Raw genomic sequence first — 22114 nt, 5'->3', positions numbered from 1 at the left:
TCACTGCTTGTGTACACAAGACCACTGGACGTTAGCTCACAATATGGGGATGATATTTCTAATAGTTTAAACTCAAAGTTGGTCCTATAGAACCTGACGCCACAGTAGGAGACAGGTTTTGCCAGGTCTTGACAGGTTGAGAGCATCAACAGCCTATCACGGACAGCCCATTGAAAGAAATTATACATTCTCAGTGATGGAAAATGGTTCAAGCTCTGAAGTTAAGTTAAGATGGTGCCCAAACACTAACCCCCCCCCCCCATAACAAATTCAACGAGCTGAAGTGATTATTGGGGTGGGAGTGTTCCTTTAATCTTATCTTTACTAGTTGGATGTCACTTTGAAGTAAAGAAGGATTTGTTGCCCTTCTAATCTCATAATTGAAAGAAAAAAAAGTTTTAATTTTCTCTTTTTCCAGCAATGGTGGTTACATGGATATATGAATGACTAAGCCTTCATTACTATGTAACTTACCAGGAATCTTTTTCCAGTCCAGCGAATAATTCTAGGTTAGAATGCCTATGAATGGATGTAACCATATACCGTATATACTCGAGTATAAGCCGAGTTTTTCAGCCCATTTTTTGGGCTGAAAAACCCCAACTCGGCTTATACTCGAGTCAAGGTCTGTATTATGGCAATTTGCATTGCCATACTACAGACTGGGGGGAGAGGGGGGCTGGCAGAGCTGTAACTTACCTGTTCTGCAGCTCCTGTCAGCTCTCTCCTCCTCTGCGCCGTCCGTTCTGCTCTTCTGTCAGCTCACACTGGAAGTCTCGCGAGAGCCGCGGCTCTCGCGAGACTTCCAGTGTAAGCTGACAGAAGAGCAGAACGGACGGCGCAGAGGAGGAGAGAGCTGACAGGAGCTGCAGAACAGGTAAGTTACAGCTCTGCCAGCCCCCCTCTCCCCCCCACTGAACTGCCACTGGACCACCAGGGAAGGAGAGCCCCCCTCCCTGCCATATATCAAGCAGGGAGGGGGGACGAAAAAAAAAATATATAAATAAAAAGAAATAATAAAAAAATAATAATACTAATAAAAAATTAATAATACAAAAAAAAAAAGGGGTATAAGGACCACTAGGGGGGGGTGGGGGTATAAGGACCACTATGGGAGGGAGGGGGTGGGTTAAGGACCACTATGGGAGGGAGGGGGGTATAAGGACCGCTATGGGAGGGAGGGGGGGTATAAGGACCACTATGGGAGGGAGGGGGGTATAAGGACCACTATGGGAGGGAGGGGGGGATAAGGACCACTATGGGAGGGAGGGGGGGATAAGGACCACTATGGGAGGGAGGGGGGGGGATAAGGACCACTATTGGAGGGAGGGGGGGGATAAGGACCACTATGGGAGGGAGGGGGGGGATAAGGACCACTATTGGAGGGAGGGGGGGTATATGGACCACTATGGGAGGGAGGGGTGGGATAAGGACCACTATGGGAGGGAGGGGGGGTATAAGGACCACTATGGGAGGGAGGGGGGGTATAAGGACCACTATGGGAGGGATGGGGGGGGATAAGGACCACTATGGGAGGGAGGGGTGGGATAAGGACCACTATGGGAGGGAGGGGGGGGGGTATAAGGACCACTATGGGAGGGAGGGGGGGGTATATGGACCACTATGAGAGGGAGGGGGTGGGATAAGGACCACTATGGGAGGGGAGGGTAAGGACCACTAGGGGAGGGGTGAGTCAGGACCACTGGGGGGGGGGGTGAGTCAGGACCACTGGGGGGGGGGGGGGGGGGGGTGAAGGAACACGGGGGTGGGGAGGTAAGGACCACTAAGGGAGGAGGAGGGGAAGTCAGGACATATGGGGGGGGAGGGGGCGGCAAATTTTTTTTTGCCTACGGCGGCAAATATCCTTGCACCGGCCCTGCACACACTGCATTCATACACACACACGCTGCACTCATGCACACACACGCTGCACTCATGCACACACACGCTGCACTCATGCACACACACGCTGCACTCATGCACACACACGCTGCACTCATGCACACACACGCTGCACTCATGCACACACACGCTGCACTCATGCACACACACGCTGCACTCATGCACACACACGCTGCACTCATGCACACACACGCTGCACTCATACACACACACGCTGCACTCATACACACACACGCTGCACTCATACACACACACGCTGCACTCATACACACACGCTGCACTCATACACACACACGCTGCACTCATACACACACGCTGCACTCATACACACACGCTGCACTCATACACACACGCTGCACTCATACACACACGCTGCACTCATACACACACGCTGCACTCATACACACACGCTGCACTCATACACACACACACATACGCACACACTGCATTCATTATACACACACTGTAAATAAATATTCAATTAATATATTTTTTTTAGGATCTAATTTTATTTAGAAATTTACCAGTAGCTGCTGCATTTCCCACCCTAGTCTTATACTCGAGTCAATAAGTTTTCCCAGTTTTTTGGGATAAAATTAGGGGCCTCGGCTTATATTCGGGTCGGCTTATACTCGAGTATATACGGTACCTCAACTGGGTTTGCTTACCCCTATCTGACCTCCTTCCTCTGTTAAATAGAGCTTCAGATCTTCCAATGCGATCAGGGCACACTGCCTGCAGTAAAAAGGAATGAAAGCGTTTGTGAGAACAGCGAGGGGTATTAAAGGTAGCAAGGAAAGAAAATGCACAGAAGAGACATTTCTAAAACACATGCTATAGCTCATAACTCTGGTCCAAAAGAAAATTTTTAAAAAATCCCACTGTGATAATATGGATATTCAGGAAATAACCACTTGCATAATAATAACTTTCTATTGATCCCAAAGTCATAACCCTCTGAGCAATAAACATCCCTGAAGATTGAAACATACTTGCGGATCCTCATGGCCTCAGCATTGTCGTGTCGGAAAAACTCGTAGGATTTGTAGGATCTAACAACTTCACGGCGATATGCACCAAGGTTAAATACTTGGGGGGGGAAAAAATAAAAGAAGAAAAAGATTTGTCAAAAGGAATTGACAAAGCACTTTAGACTGCAGATGTTCTTTCAAAAGGAATATTGGGGAGGGGGAAGAATACGTTCTATAGCTTCAGTCATAATAAGCCGTGAGTTATACATACTAGGCAAAAACCTACATTTACACTATAAAACGGGACAGATTAGAAAATGGAAAAATACATTTTTAAATATAGACAAATACGGATAATTCACAATCTCACAGACATTAAGGAATAAAGTGTTAATTTTTCTTAAGCGTTAAATAGCTTGACTCACTTTAAAAAAAACACAAACTGAATTTGATGGTTGAAGTGGAATCCATAACAAACAGTATATTATACATACTAACTTGTGAGCTAGAAGCATCTGAATATTGTGGATTTATTTTATTTTATTTACTGTACAGAACAAGTGCAACCTTGAGCTAGTAGCTCATATCAAAGGTCATGAATGCCCAAAAGGAACAAGCAGCACTCGAGCCTTAAATTGAAATCTTTTGAATAAAGACATAAGGAAGCACTGAGAGTTTTTCCTGTGTGTTCACATACCTTTGGTGGGTACACCAATCCAGTTGAGGTATCTTGTTAATTTTTTTGACATATACGTTTTGCCTCTGGCAGGCAGCCCAATCATTACAATCAGCGTCGGAGAGTTAGTCATGTATGAAGCCCACGCTGCACATAGAAAGGAAAAAAAAGTTTTAACAACATAAAGAATATATGTATTCACTTAACATGCATCAAAGGAACACTGCAAACACCATAAGCAATACAGTGTGATGTAATGGTTATGGTGGCAGGAGTGCTGTGGCGCACCCCAACATAAATCGTGGAACCATTTACTAATGGTTTGGCTTCTGAACTGGGCTAGAAAGAGGTCAATCCCACCCAAAAACAGGAAACGACCCACCAATAGCAAAAGACGAAAGACCTGTAGTCCTTAAAAAAATAAAAAATAACCCTGGGTATTCACAACAAAGAGAGTAAAGTGAACAAACACCCAAAAATGTGAGTATTAACTGGTAGGACATGGGTCATAATTAAGGAGACAAAAGAACTTAAACACACAAAAAAAATTGGGTGAACCAATGCTATGGTAGGTAAATTTATAATAGGCTCTAGTAACTAACCCTAAAACAGGAAAGAGAAAAAGAAATAAAAAATATATATATTAATGAGTCTTAAAATATTATTAGACTATTATGACCCATGTCCTACCAGTGAATACTTATTCAACTTTTTGGGCGTTTGTTCACTCTGTTTTTGTTCTCCTGAGCTAAGCCCTGCAGTACAGGGCCAGCTCATTAGCCGAGAGTGAATGTTCTCAGCCAATAAAATACACCCTGCACTACCGAAAGTCAGTCTGAAGTTAGTCCTGCACCACTCAGTGAAGAGTTTTTCAGGCTGCAGAGAGGCAGGGAGTGGAGCACATCAAACTCCAGGTAAAAACTGTTCCAATATATGTAGTGTGAGGCCCAATGACACTCCTGGCACCATGACCACTACAGCCCCCTTTAGTCTGCCTTGCTCAAAAACAACTGCTCAACTACATATCTTGTTAAAACAGTCATGCATTATAAACATAATTGTGTGATCGTTATAACACACATGTAGAAGAAATTTGCATTTACGCAATAGCTTCACAACATTCTCCTGTGGCAATTCGATTTTTTAGATCCAAAAGTAATAAAAAAAAAAAAAAACTCAAGGCTGAAACAAAATATAAACATTTTCATGCAAGGTCAACAAAAGATTTGCGCAAAGTTGAATTTTAAGAAACAACCTCTGGGAGTCTATGGGAAGAAAACAGATAGTGGGAATATTTCTTGGTTTGGAGACATATATAAACCACTCGTCCTTCATTCTTGAGGTTTATTGTGATGTATCGTGAACCCATTGATAACATTCTTCTTCCTTTATACACAGTTCATTGTTATGTATCCTCTGCTAAAAAAGATAGTAACAGGAATCGATTTTACCAGGAAGAATACAAACAGATTTTTCAAATATGTTCTCAGGCATAGATAAGCTTTTTTTTTCTGGTTTAACAAATAATAATAAATAGTATTGCAGAAGCCGAGCACTCAGAGTCTCCACATTTAAATTAACCCAAGTGCATTTTCGGCATAGGTACAATTGTTGCAAAAAAGAGAGGACTTAAACGTAGTTTTTAAATGTTGCTTTAATTTACATAAAACAAAAAATAAGCGTATCTGTTCATATTTCAGTTCACACTATGAAGGGAAATATTGACAAACACACAAAAAATTTTTTGGAGCCATCTATAAATGAAAGAAGCATAATTTAATTCCAGGTGTATTTGATTATAATGCCTGACAACACAGGCAGTCCCCCCTGCAGCCAATCCGAGTCATGTGATGGCGGGATTGGCTGCATGGGGACTGCCTGGTTATCAGGCAGTCCACCAATTTGGGATTGGCACCATGAGTAAGTATTTGGGATGGAGGGAGAGCAAGACTGTTAGGGAATGCTACCCTGCCCAAACATTGTTAAAGCCTTCCTTTTCTAGGATGGCATAACAGGCACTAACATTGGGAAGGGGTTAAAAGAAGAAAACAATAATAATTAAGGAACACTTCAAGCACCATAACCATCTCAGCCCTCTGAAGTATACAGTAATGTGTTATTAGGGGTAACAGTACGAACAAAGACGATACAAAAATTTAGCACAGCAGATATACTGATATGATTATAGTTATAGAGGCTTTCAAGGCGAATAATAGGATTCTGAATTTACTATTAATGATACAGGAAGCAATCCTAAAGAGTGTGACAAAGTGCATGCCTCCAAAATATGGAAGGTACAGATGCAGGACAGGATTGAGGTTGCAGAAGATATGCAAGGCTGACTGAGAAAGTAGTGGAACCACTTTTAAAGTAAGAAAAGAGGGAGTATAATGTCCACTCATGTCAGCCCATGAGCTGTTGGAGTGTTCTGTCAACACCATTGGGGCTCAGAGGCCTGCCTTGCATGCCTGGGATGGGGGACTCTAATATCCCCTTGGTTGGGGTAGGGTGATGTGAACTCTCGGAATGAGGTGGGAAGAGCCCCGAGTCCTCGTTCAACCCTCTCGCTGTTGCCTTTTTGCAAGGATCTGACAAAGCTCAGTTTACAAGTGTCGTTTGTCTTAAACGAACACTATACAGGGAGTGCAGAATTATTAGGCAAGTTGTATTTTTGAGGATTAATTTTATTATTGAACAACAACCATGTTCTCAATGAACCCAAAAAACTCATTAATATCAAAGCTGAATATTTTTGGAAGTAGTTTTTAGTTATAGCTATTTTAGGGGGATATCTGTGTGTGCAGGTGACTATTACTGTGCATAATTATTAGGCAACTTAACAAAAAACAAATATATACCCATTTCAATTATTTATTTTTACCAGTGAAACCAATATAACATCTCAACATTCACAAATATACATTTCTGACATTCAAAAACATAACAAAAACCAATCAGTGACCAATATAGCCACCTTTCTTTGCAAGGACACTCAAAAGCCTGCCATCCATGGATTCTGTCAGTGTTTTGATCTGTTCACCATCAACATTGCGTGCAGCAGCAACCACAGCCTCCCAGACACTGTTCAGAGAGGTGTACTGTTTTCCCTCCTTGTAAATCTCACATTTGATGATGGACCACAGGTTCTCAAGGGGGTTCAGATCAGGTGAACAAGGAGGCCATGTCATTAGATTTTCTTCTTTTATACCCTTTCTTGCCAGCCACGCTGTGGAGTACTTGGACGCGTGTGATGGAGCATTGTCCTGCATGAAAATCATGTTTTTCTTGAAGGATGCAGACTTCTTCCTGTACCACTGCTTGAAGAAGGTGTCTTCCAGAAACTGGGAGTTGAGCTTGACTCCATCCTCAACCCGAAAAGGCCCCACAAGCTCATCTTTGATGATACCAGCCCAAACCAGTACTCCACCTCCACCTTGCTGGCGTCTGAGTCGGACTGGAGCTCTCTGCCCTTTACCAATCCATCCATCTGGCCCATCAAGACTCACTCTCATTTCATCAGTCCATAAAACCTTAGAAAAATCAGTCTTGAGATATTTCTTGGCCCAGTCTTGACGTTTCAGCTTGTGTGTCTTGTTCAGTGGTGGTCGTCTTTCAGCCTTTCTTACCTTGGCCATGTCTCTGAGTATTGCACACCTTGTGCTTTCGGGCACTCCAGTGATGTTGCAGCTCTGAAATATGGCCAAACTGGTGGCAAGTGGCATCTTGGCAGCTGCACGCTTGACTTTTCTCAGTTCATGGGCAGTTATTTTGCGCCTTGGTTTCTCCACACGCTTATTGCGACCCTGTTGACTATTTTGAATGAAACGCTTGATTGTTCGATGATCACGCTTCAGAAGCTTTGCAATTTTAAGAGTGCTGCATCCCTCTGCAAGATATCTCACTATTTTTGACTTTTCTGAGCCTGTCAAGTCCTTCTTTTGACCCATTTTGCCAAAGGAAAGGAAGTTGCCTAATAATTATGCACACCTGATATAGGGTGTTGATGTCATTAGACCACACCCCTTCTCATTACAGAGATGCACATCACCTAATATGCTTAATTGGTAGTAGGCTTTCAAGCCTATACAGCTTGGAATAAGACAACATGCATAAAGAGGATGATGTGGTCAAAATACTCATTTGCCTAATAATTCTGCACACAGTGTAGGGTCAGGAACACAAACATGTATTCCTGACCCTATAATGTTAAACCCACCAATTAGGTTGCCTGCCTCCCCTCAGCCTCCTTAAAAAGAATTAAAACTCACCTTATTTCCAGCGCCGCGAGGGTCCGCTGTCGCTGGTCCCGCCCCAGATCCATCTCCTTGATGACATCGGAATTGTCGATTTTTTTTGCCAATCCAATGCTTTCCCATAGGCAAGGAGGCGGGATGGGGGCAGGGCCAAACTCCATTTGGCCAATCAGCACTTCTTCACAAAGATGTATTGAATCAATGCATCTCTGAGGAAAATTCAGCGTCCCCATGCAGAGCGTGGAGACGCAGAACACCTAATTCTCCTTGACCTTTCTGCGGCTTTTGACACTGTTGATTATCAATAGCTTCTTCTCATCCTCCGCAATATCGGTCTACAAGATATTGCTCTCTCCTGGTGCTCCTCCTACCTCTCCCAGCGCTCTTTCAGTTTTTCTTTCTCTGGCTCTGCTTCTTCTCCCCAACTCCTCTCTGTTGGTGTCCCCCAAGGTTCAGTCCTTGGTCCCCTACTGTTCTCCATCTATACTGCCTCCCTTGGTAAACTCATTAGCTCCTTTGGCTTCCAATATCATTTCAATGCAGATGACACTCAAATCTACCTGTCCTCTCCTGATCTCTTCCCGTCCCTCTTGACTAGTGTCTCTGATTGCCTCTCTGCTATTTCTTTTTTTTTTTTTTTAATTCTTTATTTTTGTAGTGCTTTGCATTAACTTACAGGTTTACATAGACATTGCAATTGGCAACAGTAAAGATTATCCAGCAGCATATATTACATGTCAGATGAACAGCACTTTTTTGTTTTTATAAAAGGTATAGTTTAACATTAGAATAACATCAGATAGATCTTGCTGGTATGACATATGGTCTTGTTAAGCAAGATTAGTCAAGGATCGACAAAATGGTGCAACAAGGCAGATAGTAACATTATGTGAACAAAGCTGTTCGAGTAGGTACACGGTTTAGCAATGTGGTGAGACATGCGTCTAGTCTGCCTAGGCATAGTATACGTGACTGCGTGTTGCGTTAAGTTAAATCTATATAGTTAGTAGCTGGGAGGCCAAGGTAATAATTCCAACAGAAACCAACACAGTGTAAATTGCAGGCTGGACAGGCTTGAAAAGATATGTTGGTATATAGGACTTGTAGGCTTAATGTATAGATATGTTGGTTCTGAATATTGAGCTACATGTAGGCAGGAAATCACGTTTACTATGAGTTTTTACTAAACATGAAAACATCCTATTGTAAGATGTGGTCAGCAGAGTAGCAGGCTATGGTTCAGTGGTAGTGTGTGAAAAGCATATGAGCAGGCTACTTTATGAGTAAGAGTCCCCGCCGGGTGCATGCTGTCAAGGGGCAAGCCAATGGGTATGTGGACACATTTATATCAGGCATAGAGTAGAGGTACATGCAATTAGCTAAGACATTAGAACCATACGTATAATGAGAGTTCTGTGGAGATCGCCTGTCCCTGCTTAGATGTCTGCGGAAGGGATTAGGCAGAGAGAGTCAGTGGGGTAATACAGCTCGGTTCCCCAGGAGTCCGCACTGTTCCGTTGCTCAGGAGACCCCTCCGGTGCTCGGAAGTGGAGTCTAGACCTCTGCATGTGGATTCGTCAGTGCTTTCCCGGTGTCTGCTCTGCTGAGCTGCTGTCGCTATGTGTGAGTCTCTCGGGTGTTGGATTCTTTTAGTCGGTGTCCTGTGGCGTTGCGAGAGTCTCTATGCTGGCATGTGTGGCTCATTTCCCCGGACACTGATCCATATACATGGCTGTTCAGCTTCACAGGTGTTCGTCTGTATGTGGTAGGTCTCCCCTTGTTATGCTTGATGGTTCTGGGGGTGTAGCGCTTGTAATTGTGTAGGTCTGTTTGGCTGGTACATGCTGCGGCACAGTGGCATTTCGCGCCCTCTGCACACCGCCCCACCTAGGTACAACCATTGCGGGCTGGGGGTCTCTCACTTTCCCAGACCGCGGCGTTTATTCTGCGGTTGTCTTTTGCTTGAAGCCCTCCAGCTGGGCAGATGATGATAGCGCACTTCAAAGAGGTTCCGTGGTGTAGGAGCCGTTACGGTTGAGCTGTCAGCCGCCGCCATTTTGGGAGACAGTTCGAGGGTTCCATGCGCTTCAGCCCCCGCCCGTCTCAGGCACCCCTCAGTGGGGACCGGGATGACCCCCCCGGTCCAAAGGGGGGGGGAAACAGGGCCGGCAAGCAACTCCTGCCGTCCGTCCATGGCAGTAGGGGAGGGAGACGCAGCAGCGGCCGTCCACCACGCTCCCCTCCCTGGTAGGCCGCAGCCCTCGAAGCTCCGTGCCCCCTTCAGGTGACCAGAACTCCCGATCTCGGGGTCTGCCGCCGCTCCCACCGCTACGGGTGTTTTGTAGACTCGTTTTGTGTACTAAGTTCCGCAGTATGTGGCTTAAGAGGCCCGGTTTCTCCGGAGCCTCTCCTGCATGCGACCGGTCAGCATGGCGGTCCGGCCCCGCCCCCCTGCTATTTCTAACTGGATGGCTGCCCACTTCCTTCACCCCTTAAGGATCAAACGTCTGAAATAAAAGGGAATCATGACATGTCACACATGTCATGTGTCCTTAAGGGGTTAAACTAAACTTGACCAAAACTGAAATTCTAGTCTTTCCTACTTCAAGTGTTGTTACTCCTGTGTCTGTCTCCCTCCAATTCAATGGTGCTACCATCAGCTCCACCACGCAGGCTCGCTGCCTAGGTGTTCTCTTTGACTCCGACCTCTCCTTCAAGCCTCATGTTCAGTCTATCGCCAAATCCTACCATTTCCATCTCAAAAACATTGCGCTCATTCGCCCCAACTTAACGCCTGATGCGACTAAGGTGCTGGTCCATTCCAATGTCCTTTCTCGCCCTGACTACTGAAATCCGCTTCTCAGTGGTCTTACGTGCTCCCAACTTGCGCCGTTACAGTCCATAATAAACGCGGGGGCGAGGCTCATATTCCTGTCCGCCCGCACCTCCCACGCCTCACCCTTCTGTCAGTCACTACATTGGCTTCCTATAAGATATAGAGCTCAATTTAAAATTCTGGTTCTTGCTTTCAAATCTCTACATAATGCTGCTCCCACCTATCTATCCTCCCTTATACACAAGTATGTTCCGTCTAGGCCCATACGATCTGCTGAAGATTAGGTCTATCTTCTGTCCGTACTACCACCTCTGATGCTCGCCTTCAAGACTTCTCGAGGGCTGCACCGTTCCTGTGGAACTCGCTTCCCTCCTCCATTAGATGCTCACCCAGTCTTCAAAAAAATCGTTAAAAACCCACTTCTTCATAAAAGCGTATCAATTAAACTGTTAATAGCTCCTGACTGATTCCTCTTCTGCAACTGTCACTAGTCTAATGCTATCTATACCTTTTTGTGTAATTTTACCCCGCTCCCTCTAGCATGTAAGCTCATTGAGCAGGGCCCTCAACCCCTCTGTTCCTGTGTGACCAACTTGTCTGGTTACAACTACATGTCTGTTCGTCCACCCATTGTAAAGCGCTGCGGAATTCGATGGCACTATATAAATAATATCATCATCATCATCATCATAATAATAATAATAATAATAATACTGTGCAGCACTGAGCCAGGAAGCAGCTCCAGTGGCCATTTGAGGAGTGGCCACTTGGAGGGGTCCCTAGGGGCAATGTAAACACTGCCTTTTCTCTGAAAAGGCAGTGTTTGCATGTAAAATACCAGAAGGCAATGATTATACTCACCAGAACAACTACAGTAAGCTGTAGTTGTTCTGGTGACTATAGTAGCCCTGTAATGTTTCCCCCTCAGCCTATCCCTTATTTCCTCGCATTATGCAGCTAGCTAGCCTCCTGGGGACTTCACCTTGCTAAATCTAAGGTTGATGTAAGCCTGTTAATACATGCAATAGATATTCTACAGACATCTAAACAAGTTTAAAGAAACACTTTAGTGTCAGGAATACAAAGATATATTCCTAATACTAAAAAGTGTCCCTCAGCCTGTTATGCATTATGGTGTTGCAGGTGGTCTCCAGAATTTACTTGAAAATTAGATAGAAACACATTTTATAAATAAACTGTAACGGATCGCCTGGCACCCCGACTGGGTACCTCCGTTAAAGGATGCTCCTAGCGTTTCCTGAGGACTCCAAGCACTGCAGCAGACACCACAACCACCGAATCAGAGAAGCGTATAAATCCTCTCAAGCATATGAATGCTGTAGCCAGTTGAATAGGAAACCATACGAATAGGTTTACACTCCTAGCAGTCAAACTGGAACAGCATACCATAAATCATCCCCCAATAATGAGACGACACTTCACTTTGAGGGTTAAGCAGGAACTCTCGACTGGCACATCCAGCCTGGCTTTTATTACCATATTACACATACAGGCCACACCCAGGGGGAGGCATAAAATAACCAATAGTATCACGGGTGCAACCCACACATCCCCTCCCCTTAGTGTGACACATAATCCCATTATGCATACAGTTTAAAATATACTTTTTACACAACTTTCATAACTTCAAAACCATACATCACATTCACACAAAATTACATATCCACAATCAATCCATTCAGGGGAACAACATATTAATGGCATGGATCAGACCAGGGGTTCAAAAGTTAGTAATAGTATCTTTTAAAACCCCTGTCAGCATGACTTTCCAGCTCAGACCGGTTACCTCCCACAATGCCTCACAATCCCTCCCCTCTGGCCTGGAGATAATTGGGGAAGGAATCGAATTATCTCCAAGGACTGAGGCAAAACTCCATTACCCACATGGCAGACAAAAAGACAGTAAAAGACATAAAATTACATACTGATACATTTAACACATAAAACACACATTTCTACATATCCCCAGTTTAACCGAACACATAAATACCTACATAATATTTAAGACAGTATTACTGTGACATGTTACAAAGTCTTAAAGGGACATTATTCCCAAACGTCCCAATATGTCCACGGATGATTCTAAAAGGGCCAGCAGCAGCAATATAAACTAAAACATGCCCCAAAAGTAGTTCTTAAAGGGTCAGTACATTATGGTAGCAGTCCATAAGCCCCAATTCAGTCCCTTAAAGGGCAATATCTCCCAGGGACCATAATCACTGGGCAGGAGGCTAGCAACCAGGCTTCTCCAGTTCTCAGTGGCGAGGTTGGTTCCGCCACATAAACACATCTCAGTGATCATCATTTACTCCTCTGTGACAATCCATCCACTGCCTTCTCATCCCTCCCACAATAAGATAGAAAGCCTTATTTATTTATTTAAATGTGCTCATTGTGTGTCTATAAATTTGAAAAATAACAGTGTGACAAAAATCACAAGTTTTCTTTCCTGTGATGTGTTTGTTTATTTTATAACATTTTTGCTGTGGAAGAGTGCATGTAATCTCTGCAGAAATAAATTCTATTAACTGGGATTAATGGAATTGATTAACCAACAATTAAATATTGCATGAATATACACTACTACATAACTAATCCAAATTTCATGCTGAATAGCCTTTGTACTAAAAACGCATATTGAACAAAAAAACTATATTGAGATAGATTTTTCATGAAAAAGTATTTTATAAAAATAAAATCAGATTAAAATTTAATTATTATTATTTTATTTTTTTTAAAGTCATCAAATTTTATCCTGCCTGAATCAAATCTGGATTTCACACCAATAGTGCACACCCCCTAGCTCCAGTTTTGTCTCCAAATGCTCCTACAACTGTCCTTGACATACTGCCCATGGCTATTATCATCACTTCCTCATAACTGCAGGGCTTTTTCCATGCTCTACCCAACTTCTGGAACTCCTCCCAAACATTCCAAGGCATTAGAAGCTTTAAAAAGTTGCCTATTGACACAACCCATCCCCCCAATAATCTGCTATAAGAGTGTCTGAAAGTGATTAACACATTCTGACTTTCACATTAGCCATCACATCGCATACATCCCTTCATCACAATATAAATGTATTTTTCAGCATCCTTCTTAATGCGTGCATCACTGCATTTTGAAATTGGTTCGTTCACAAGTGCAAGGTTCCTTTTGCACCAATACACATCAACGCAATTTACATCATATTTCATCTAAAACTTCACTGGGTCAATATATTTGTAGCTTTGTTCAAATATATACATGTACTTCTTACATAGGTTAAGCTACACAGTATAGCAGCAGTAAAAGCAGTTAACAGTTCCATCCATATTATTTCTGATTTGCCCTGCAAGTACATGTACCGTAAGAGGGAAGCATGTGAGGGGGAGAAGTTTAACCCCTTAAGGACACATGACATGTGTGACCTGTCATGATTCCCTTTTATTCCAGAAGTTTGGTCCTTAAGGGGTTAACGCTACAGTAGTTTTTGCAAAACGCAGGAATTATAAGCAACTGCAGGGGTTCACTGACAGGGAACCTCCTCGTTCTATAATTGATGCAAAGAGCATAAGGAATTGTAGTGGATGGAATCTAGCTTTGACATTTGCCAACACACAAAAAAATACTAAATAACAAAAACAGGATGGTTTAATTTCCTTTGTGGATCAAGACGATCATACTTAAAAATAAATAAATGACTGTTCAGCATAGCACACAGATCTAACTGTTCACGGTAAGACAAAAAAAGGTTTGCATATAATGGACATTTTGTATATTCAAAAGCACATTTCAAAATAAATGTACATTTAAATATGCTAAAACTTCATGCGGTTGATACTTACAGCATTTTTTCTCATGATTCCTGGCTCCAGCCTTGCCTCCACCGTTGTTGCTCTGTCCTGGGTCCTGACTTTTCATATCAGACATTGCGCCTGCTCTGAACTAAAAAAAAAAAAACAAAAAAAAAAAAAACATAACATTATGAAATAAGCAACAACAAAAAAAAAGAGAGAGAGACGAATCAGCCAAGTCAAAATAAATGTGTAACCAACAATAAAAGACTGCCCTACGCCAGGTGGGACAGGAATATTCTAGTCTCCAGCTAACTCCAGTCAGCTTTGAAACACTCCACAGCACAGTATTATACAACAAGCATACTTGGAATGTAAAAAAAAAATGTTTTTAAAAAAAGAGAACTCAAACCTGCCAGAATCCAGTTGGTCTTTTTTTTCATTGCTCTACATGCTATCAAGCACATTGCAAAAAAAATACTACCAGCAGGTAGAGTAATATCACAGGCAAGGATCTCAATGTATTGTATAATTGGTACACCTAAATATATAAAAAATGATGGCCAGTCTTTACATATATCTCACCTGTGCCAGAATAATGATGGATGGCACAAATAAAAACAAAAATAGATTATACAAAAAAAAATCTGTAAAGGTAACTCATTAAAGTAGGAATTTCTTAGTTTAAAAAAAGATGATGTTCAGCATCAAAGGAAGTTGAGATCCTACAGCAGTTAGTGGGTTATCTTTAAGCCCACCCCGGTGTGATACATACTGAGACTGGCACAGACCCCTATGTGTTGGACTGAATCTGAGTGAACCATTGTGTGAATGTCATGCATTACCCGCATTACAGCCCACTATTATAGTATGGCTGTGTGATCATGGCTCTCACCTCCAGCTGGCTGGCTGTAACCCGTGTGAGGTGAGGTGGTGTCTTCCAGTCTCTATCACAGCAGCCGGTGACCCAGGTGGGTAGGTTGAAGGAGACGGCGGGACTCGCTCCAGCTTGACGTCACGACGGGCAGTACCTTGCAAAGCGCGGCGGCCATCTTTATTGTGGGCAAAGAAATGTATTGTGACCGACACAGCAATGAAATAAGAGTCGACTGTTGGACGTTGATTGCCTGAAAATAAATGTACACAACCGAGTGTTCATCTTTTTGGAAACGGATAATGATTTAAATGTTAGCTTGCCATAAAGGAGTTTTATTTTTTTGCCCTAATCAAAGATGGCCGCAAGGTGCCCTAGTAAATCCCTCAGGGTTTCCGACAATAAGGTTTACATATGATGATTCGCCACGACCACTGACTTCCTATTGGCTGACGCTGGTGGGTTGCTAGAGGGGAGTGTCCTTCGCGGCCAATCAAGGTCGTCCAGTGCATTGGGGGCGGGAACATGGGGGTTATTGAGTGCAGAGCCAAGCAACGGAATTGTTGCGCCATAGCAACGGGAAATAGTCCTAAGGGGACCAGTGATGGTCATTAAAATGCGGCCAGTGTAGTTACACAGGACAGAATGACAAAAGAAAAACACAAAACAAGTCTAGGTGGTTTATTGATAGACACCAAACTGAAGTGAATTGAAAAACAAATTGTAAAAATTAGGGTAACATAGTCAAACTGTAACTATTGCAGAGTACAGATACTGTTTTCAGATTGGTTACTTCAGAATAGGTTGTGGATTTATGTCTCATGGTAGCTCTGTTTGGAATAGAAATAAACTGTACAAAAAAGATTGCATCTTTCTCAGTGAGCAGTTCAGAGGTTTGGCTAGGATGTATTTAAACTAGGAGGGGGAGGGGGCAAAAGGGTGATAAAACAACAATCAAATTGGCCCCCCATAACAAGGAAAGAAGGTGCCTGTGGCAAGTGTGTTAAAAAATGATAAGCTTAGAGGCATGTCTACGAATGCACGCAGTTTAGGGAATAAGATCCATGAACTTGTGGCTATAATGGCAACTGATAATGTAGATATAGTCGCTGTTACTGAGACATGATATAATGAGACAAATGACTGGGACATAGCAATACCAGGGTACTCTTTATATAGAAAAGACAGGGAAGGCAAGAAAGGGGGAGGGGTGGCCCTGTATGTGAAAGATAGCATAAAATCTAGCCTAATAAAAGTTAGCGAGGCGAACTTAGAGTCTGTTTGGGTTACGTTAGAATTTGGTAATCACACAGTAACTCGTGTAGGTGTGATTTATAGGCCCCAGGATAAATAGAAGAGTTAGATAATCTACTAGTTGAGGAAATAGCTAAAATGCAAATGAAGGGAGAAGTTATTATCATGGGTGACTTTAATCTTCCTGATGTGAATTAGAAAACAAAAATAGCTGCTTGTGCCAGGAGCACACATATTCTAAACTCCCTACTGGGTTTGTCTCTAAAACAAGTCGTTGAGGAGCCAACTCGTAAAGAGGCCATACTAGATTTAGTGTTAACAAATGGAGATTTGGTATCAGATATTACTGTAGGTGAAAGTTTAGGATCCAGTGATCATCAGTCAGTGTGGTTTAATATAAGAACAGTGACTGAGTCACACCACACAAAAACAAAAGTTTTAGCCTTTAGAAAAACAGACTTTTCTAAAATTAGAATATGTGTAAAGGAGTCATTATCAGACTGGAGCAATTTAAATGGAGTCCAAGAGAAATGGGATTATTTAAAAGTTGCACTGCTGAAGGCAACAGAAAATTGCATTAGGTTTGTCAAGTAAAAGCAAAAAATTCAAGAAACCACTGTGGTACTCCGCAGATGTGGTCAAAATAGTAAAAAACAAAAAGTTAGCATTTAGTTATTATAAAAAAAAACAGAGTAAGGCAGACAGAATGATCAATAAGACAAGGCAGAAAGAGGCTAAGCATGTTATAAGAGCTTCCAAATCACACAAAGAAGAGAAAATAGCACAGTCAGTAAAAAAAAGGGGACAAAACATTTTTTAGATATATAAATGAGAAAAGGAAAGTAAAACAAGGATTAGTTAGATTAAAAACAAAAGAAGGAAGGTATGTAGAAGAGGATAAAGGTCTAGCTGACTGCCTCAATGAATATTTTCGTTCAGTATTTACAGATGAAAATGAAGGAAAGGGACCTTAGTTAGGAAAAAGGACAAATTAGTCATTTATTGCATGTGAGTTTACAGAGGAAGAGGTTCTATTTCAACTTTCAAAAGTAAAGATAAATAAGTCAATGGGACCTGATGGAATACACCCAACTTTAGTTGTTGGGAAAGTAATGGAAACCATGTTAAAGGATAGGATTGTTAAACATCTAAAATCGCATGGATTTAAAGATCAGAGACAACATAGGTTTACTTCAGGGAGATCATGCCAAACTAATCGTATTGCTTTTTTTGATTGGGTAACTAAAATAATAGATCAGGGTGGTGCAGTAGACAGTGCTTACCTAGATTTTTAGTAACGCATTTGACACTGTTGCACATAAAAGGCTTATCAATAAATTGCAATCTTTAAGTTTGGATTCCAATATTGTTGAATGGGTAAGGCAGTGGCTGAGTGTCAGGCAAAAGAGGGTTGTAGTCAATGTATATTCGAAGTATTGGACTTGTCACCAGTGGGGTACCTCAGGGATCTGTACTTGGACCCATTCTCTTTAATATTTTTTTTAGTGATATTGCAGAAGGTCTTGATGGTAAGGTATGCCTTTTTGCTGATGATACTAAGATATTTAACAGGGCAACTGACATTTAATGTGGATAAGTGCAAGATAATGCATCTTGCTCATAAAAACCCAAGGGCAGAGTACAGAATATTTCATAGAGTCCTAACCTCAACATCTGAGGAAAGGAATTTAGGGGTGATTATTTCTGATGACTTAGAGGTAGGCAGACAATGTAATAATGCAGCAGGAAATGCTAGCAGAATGCTTGGTTGTATAGGGAGAGGTATTAGCAGTAGAAAGAGGGTAGTGCTCATGTGCACCCCCCCCCGTTACCCCCTCCTTCCCTCACTTAACCCTGCCACACTCACTTTAACCCATCCCGACACTGTCGCACTCACCCTCTTCAACCAAACCGCACTCAACTCCCCTCGTTCTGCCACACTCACCCTATCACATAACCCCCTAATCCTGTTACATTCACCTTTTCTCTCACTGTCACGCTCACCACTCCTTTTTCTGTCACACTCCCTCCTCCAACCGTGCTACACTCACTTGCAACCCTGCCACACTCACCCTGTCAATTAATTCACCTTAATCATGTCACATTCACCTCCCCTTGCTCTATAACACTCACTCCTCCAACAATGCCACATTCACCCTTCACATTAACAATTAAACCTGTCACGCTTACCTCCCGTCACCCTGTAACACTCCATCCTTCAACCATGTCACACGTGCCCTCTCTCATTCTGTCACACTTACCCCCTCACCCTGTCACACTCACCCTGCCACAGTTACCCCTTTACACACCCTGTCACAGTCACCCCTGAATACAATCATCATACACACAAAGTCATAAAACATAACTTGGCTAAAAACAAAGTGCACAAAGGCAGGCAGAACACCATATACATAAAACACCGCACATACACACAAAACACTCACTGTCAGACCCTATTAGGCACATACACAGGTAGACAATGCCAGACACACTCAAATACACAGAGCCAGATATATACACATTGTGACTATATGTCTTTATTAGTCAATATTTGTGTCCCTGTGCATCAGTTTGTTTGTGTCTGTGTGTGTATGCATGTATCAGTGTCTATATGTATTTGTGTATTGTCTATGTCTGTAATGTGAAGGTGGTATGGTATGGGTAATGCAAAGGTAAAGTTGAAGCAACATATATATTATATGCATACATATGTGGGTAAAATGTCTATGACATTGTTTTCTTATCAGTAACTTTATTATTTGGTAAATCATTTTTTTACAAGCCCAACCAAAATGTTCATTTTTGTTTCCAATAACCCCTTCACACTGGCACTTATGTATACACATACAAAAAAACAAGTCCTGCGCTTAAATTCCATCACTCCTGTGCGGCAGCAACGACCATAGTGAACATCAGCCCCAATACATACAGTAAAAACCAAAGAAAAAAAAGTTACTTGTGCTCTCTCCTGTTTGAGCGCAGGACTTGTTTTTTTGTATTTGTATTCACTTTTTTGTATCACACAGCTAAGTTACAATGCTACCGCCCATCCCATGTGTTTCCTATTAAGGGTTCATAAGTATGAAGGGATGAATATAAAAAAAAAAATACCCCTCTCTGTCTCATTAGAGATATCTTTGCCAGAAGCTCAAGGAAGCAAGGTGAAAGGTCAGTGTAGGACCCACCTATGGGGTTTGCCTTGACGTGGCAGGCGGGCATTCCCTCCAATGGCCATTGGAGTAATAAATAACCTCCATTTGTTTAAATATACATAGGGATTTAGGACGGAGCGCAGGTAACTTTTTTCTTTATTTTTTACACGACTGCCAGGCTATACAACAATACCGAGCAATCGAGTATAAATGATAAGCATAATTGTAAATTAAATTTGTTCATTGCATATTATGCCATAACTACAGTCAAAGAGCTCACAACGTAGCAGCATAGGGAGCCGCTACAATGCAAGCCTCTAAAGATGAATACAGAGACTACCTCTCTGTATCCCAAACTGCAAGCCTGATTTTGAATATATCTACAGGTTCTTGTAAACACGCTAATGGGCCTCATGTTTGAGTTTCATCTAAGGCCTCGTAAAGTCTAGAGCCGCGCCTGTATATAGCAGTCCAGGAATGAGAATTACTTCAATCATGGCATACCATTTGCAAAATAGACAATCCAGGGTATTCAAAATAGGGTATAATTTTTATTTTTCAGCAGCCACTTAGTCACAAATCTTGGCCAAAGTTAGTGTTCATATTTGGTTTTTTTGCATTTTACACACAAAAACTGCACTTTCTCTGATGATATCATCGGCATACATTTTACTGCTCTAAAACACTAGTATTTGTGTTCAGCGATGTTGCACAATTACAACAGTACCCCTCATGTACAGGTTGTATGGGATTTTGGTAAGTTACAGGGTCAAATAAAGAGTTTGCACATTTCAGTCTTCATACCTAGAAATTTGACAAAGTGATTTTCTCGGCCTATGCCACCTTTGAGAGAGTATGGCAGTTGTGTAATAACATTTCAACCATTATGGCATACCATTTTCAAAAGTAGGCAACCCAGAGTATTCTAAATGGCATATTTTGAGGTGTTTGGACTAGCCACTTTATCACAAATACAGATCCCATTTAGTGGTTAGATTTTTATTAGTGCTTTTTCACACACAAACTAAATTTTCACAAAAATGTCATAATCCAAATATAGTTGGTTCAGTTAGTTAGTTCAATAAAGCCTCAGTAGGTATTATTATACATCATATCGGAGCACCACCACGTAACAGTTTTAAAAAATTAAATAAAAAATTTGGTAAGTCACAGAGCCAAATATATTAGATGCCCTTGTCAATTAGTAAATTTAACAAAGTGATTTTCTGCTCTTATGTCGCCTTTGAGAAAACTTGACACCCTAAGAAAGAAAATTATCCCCATGATGGCATAGCATTTAACAAGTACATTAAATGTATTATTTTGAGTTGTTTGGTGTAGTCACTTTATAATGGCTGGGCTTAATGTAGACAGGAACAGGTTACAGTCAGGGGAATCCAGAAGTCAGAATAGTCGGCAAAACAAGCCAATAAGTCAGTAAAGCAGCTAACAAAGAGTAATCAAGACAAGCCAAGTTCAGAAATCCAGAAAAATCTAACAAACTGGCAATGTCACATAAATAGTTATTTAATAGTTTAGTTCTATATGGTAGATTTGAAACAGTCTGTTAAGTAGAATATAGGTAGAGATGGGAAGGGCAGTAATAACTGGAGTACTTTCAGACTCTTTTACTGGCTAACAAGCATCTATTGTTACTGTAATGCCAGGTGGAGCTATATATAGGGGGTATATATGTAGCAGTCAGGTTTGAGCCTTCGTTTTGAGTAGAAGATGTTATAGCTGAAAAAAGGATCAACAACATATTAATATCTATGTAAAAGTCCCTTTTGGTGTAATGGTCAGGTGTCCCAATACTTTTGTCCATATAGTGTAACTACAACTACACGTACCTAACAGGGAAAATTGATTTATTTAGGCACCAGGTCAGGTCAGGTCAGTATTAACAACCAACATTACAGTCAGTGCATACAATTACCTACTATGACTGCTGTCAGTATACAGATAAAATGCTGCACAGTGTAAAGGCAATTTGGAAATCTACATTTCCATAACGTTATTCAAGTCCCTCCATTTCTGACTATAATTCTTCTGGTATATGATGAGGTCCGGGCACTTTCTCAGAGTCTGAATTTTGAATCAGCTGGTAATAAAACTGTACAACAGCTTCAAACCCTTCTTTTGATATCCGTTCATTCAGACCATGAAACCTGAAAGGAAAAAAAAAATAGATCAATATCATTCATGTACAGTGGTACCTTGGACTTTGAGTTTAATCCGTTCTGTGACCATGCTCGCAGTCCAAAAAACTCCTAAAATCAATGGGAATTCAAATAATGTGTTCCAGACCCTCATACATACATATAAAAAATATTTTTAATGGTAATTACTCTACCAATTATTACCCCTAACATCACAAATGAATAATTCACAATAAAAAA

The 22114-nt window shown here is 41.8% G+C and overlaps 2 protein-coding genes across 4 annotated transcripts in view; both read right to left on the bottom strand.

Moving 5' to 3' along the window:
* Window positions 1–15426, bottom strand: part of PFKFB2 (6-phosphofructo-2-kinase/fructose-2,6-biphosphatase 2) — a 37648-nt gene extending 22222 nt beyond the window's left edge. For both annotated transcript variants that reach the window (XM_063451217.1, XM_063451224.1), the window contains exons 1-5: window positions 15331–15426; window positions 14487–14586; window positions 3571–3696; window positions 2895–2991; window positions 2571–2637 (exon numbers count right to left, since the gene is read on the bottom strand). In XM_063451217.1, the coding sequence (XP_063307287.1) occupies window positions 2571–2637; window positions 2895–2991; window positions 3571–3696; window positions 14487–14571 (375 nt within the window). In that variant the 5' untranslated portion in view covers window positions 14572–14586; window positions 15331–15426. The remainder of the gene's footprint in view (window positions 1–2570; window positions 2638–2894; window positions 2992–3570; window positions 3697–14486; window positions 14587–15330) is intronic.
* A 4835-nt stretch (window positions 15427–20261) lies between these two features.
* Window positions 20262–22114, bottom strand: part of LOC134608397 (N-fatty-acyl-amino acid synthase/hydrolase PM20D1-like) — an 81200-nt gene continuing 79347 nt past the window's right edge. The window contains exon 13 of one of the 2 annotated variants that reach the window (XM_063451188.1): window positions 20262–21883. In XM_063451188.1, the coding sequence (XP_063307258.1) occupies window positions 21754–21883 (130 nt within the window). In that variant the 3' untranslated portion in view covers window positions 20262–21753. The remainder of the gene's footprint in view (window positions 21884–22114) is intronic. The other variant, XR_010090740.1, reaches the window with a different exon arrangement.

Source organism: Pelobates fuscus, chromosome 1 (assembly GCF_036172605.1).
Source record: "Pelobates fuscus isolate aPelFus1 chromosome 1, aPelFus1.pri, whole genome shotgun sequence".
Taxonomy (NCBI): Eukaryota; Metazoa; Chordata; class Amphibia; order Anura; family Pelobatidae; genus Pelobates; species Pelobates fuscus.
This window is presented reverse-complemented; position numbering and strand designations above follow the sequence as displayed.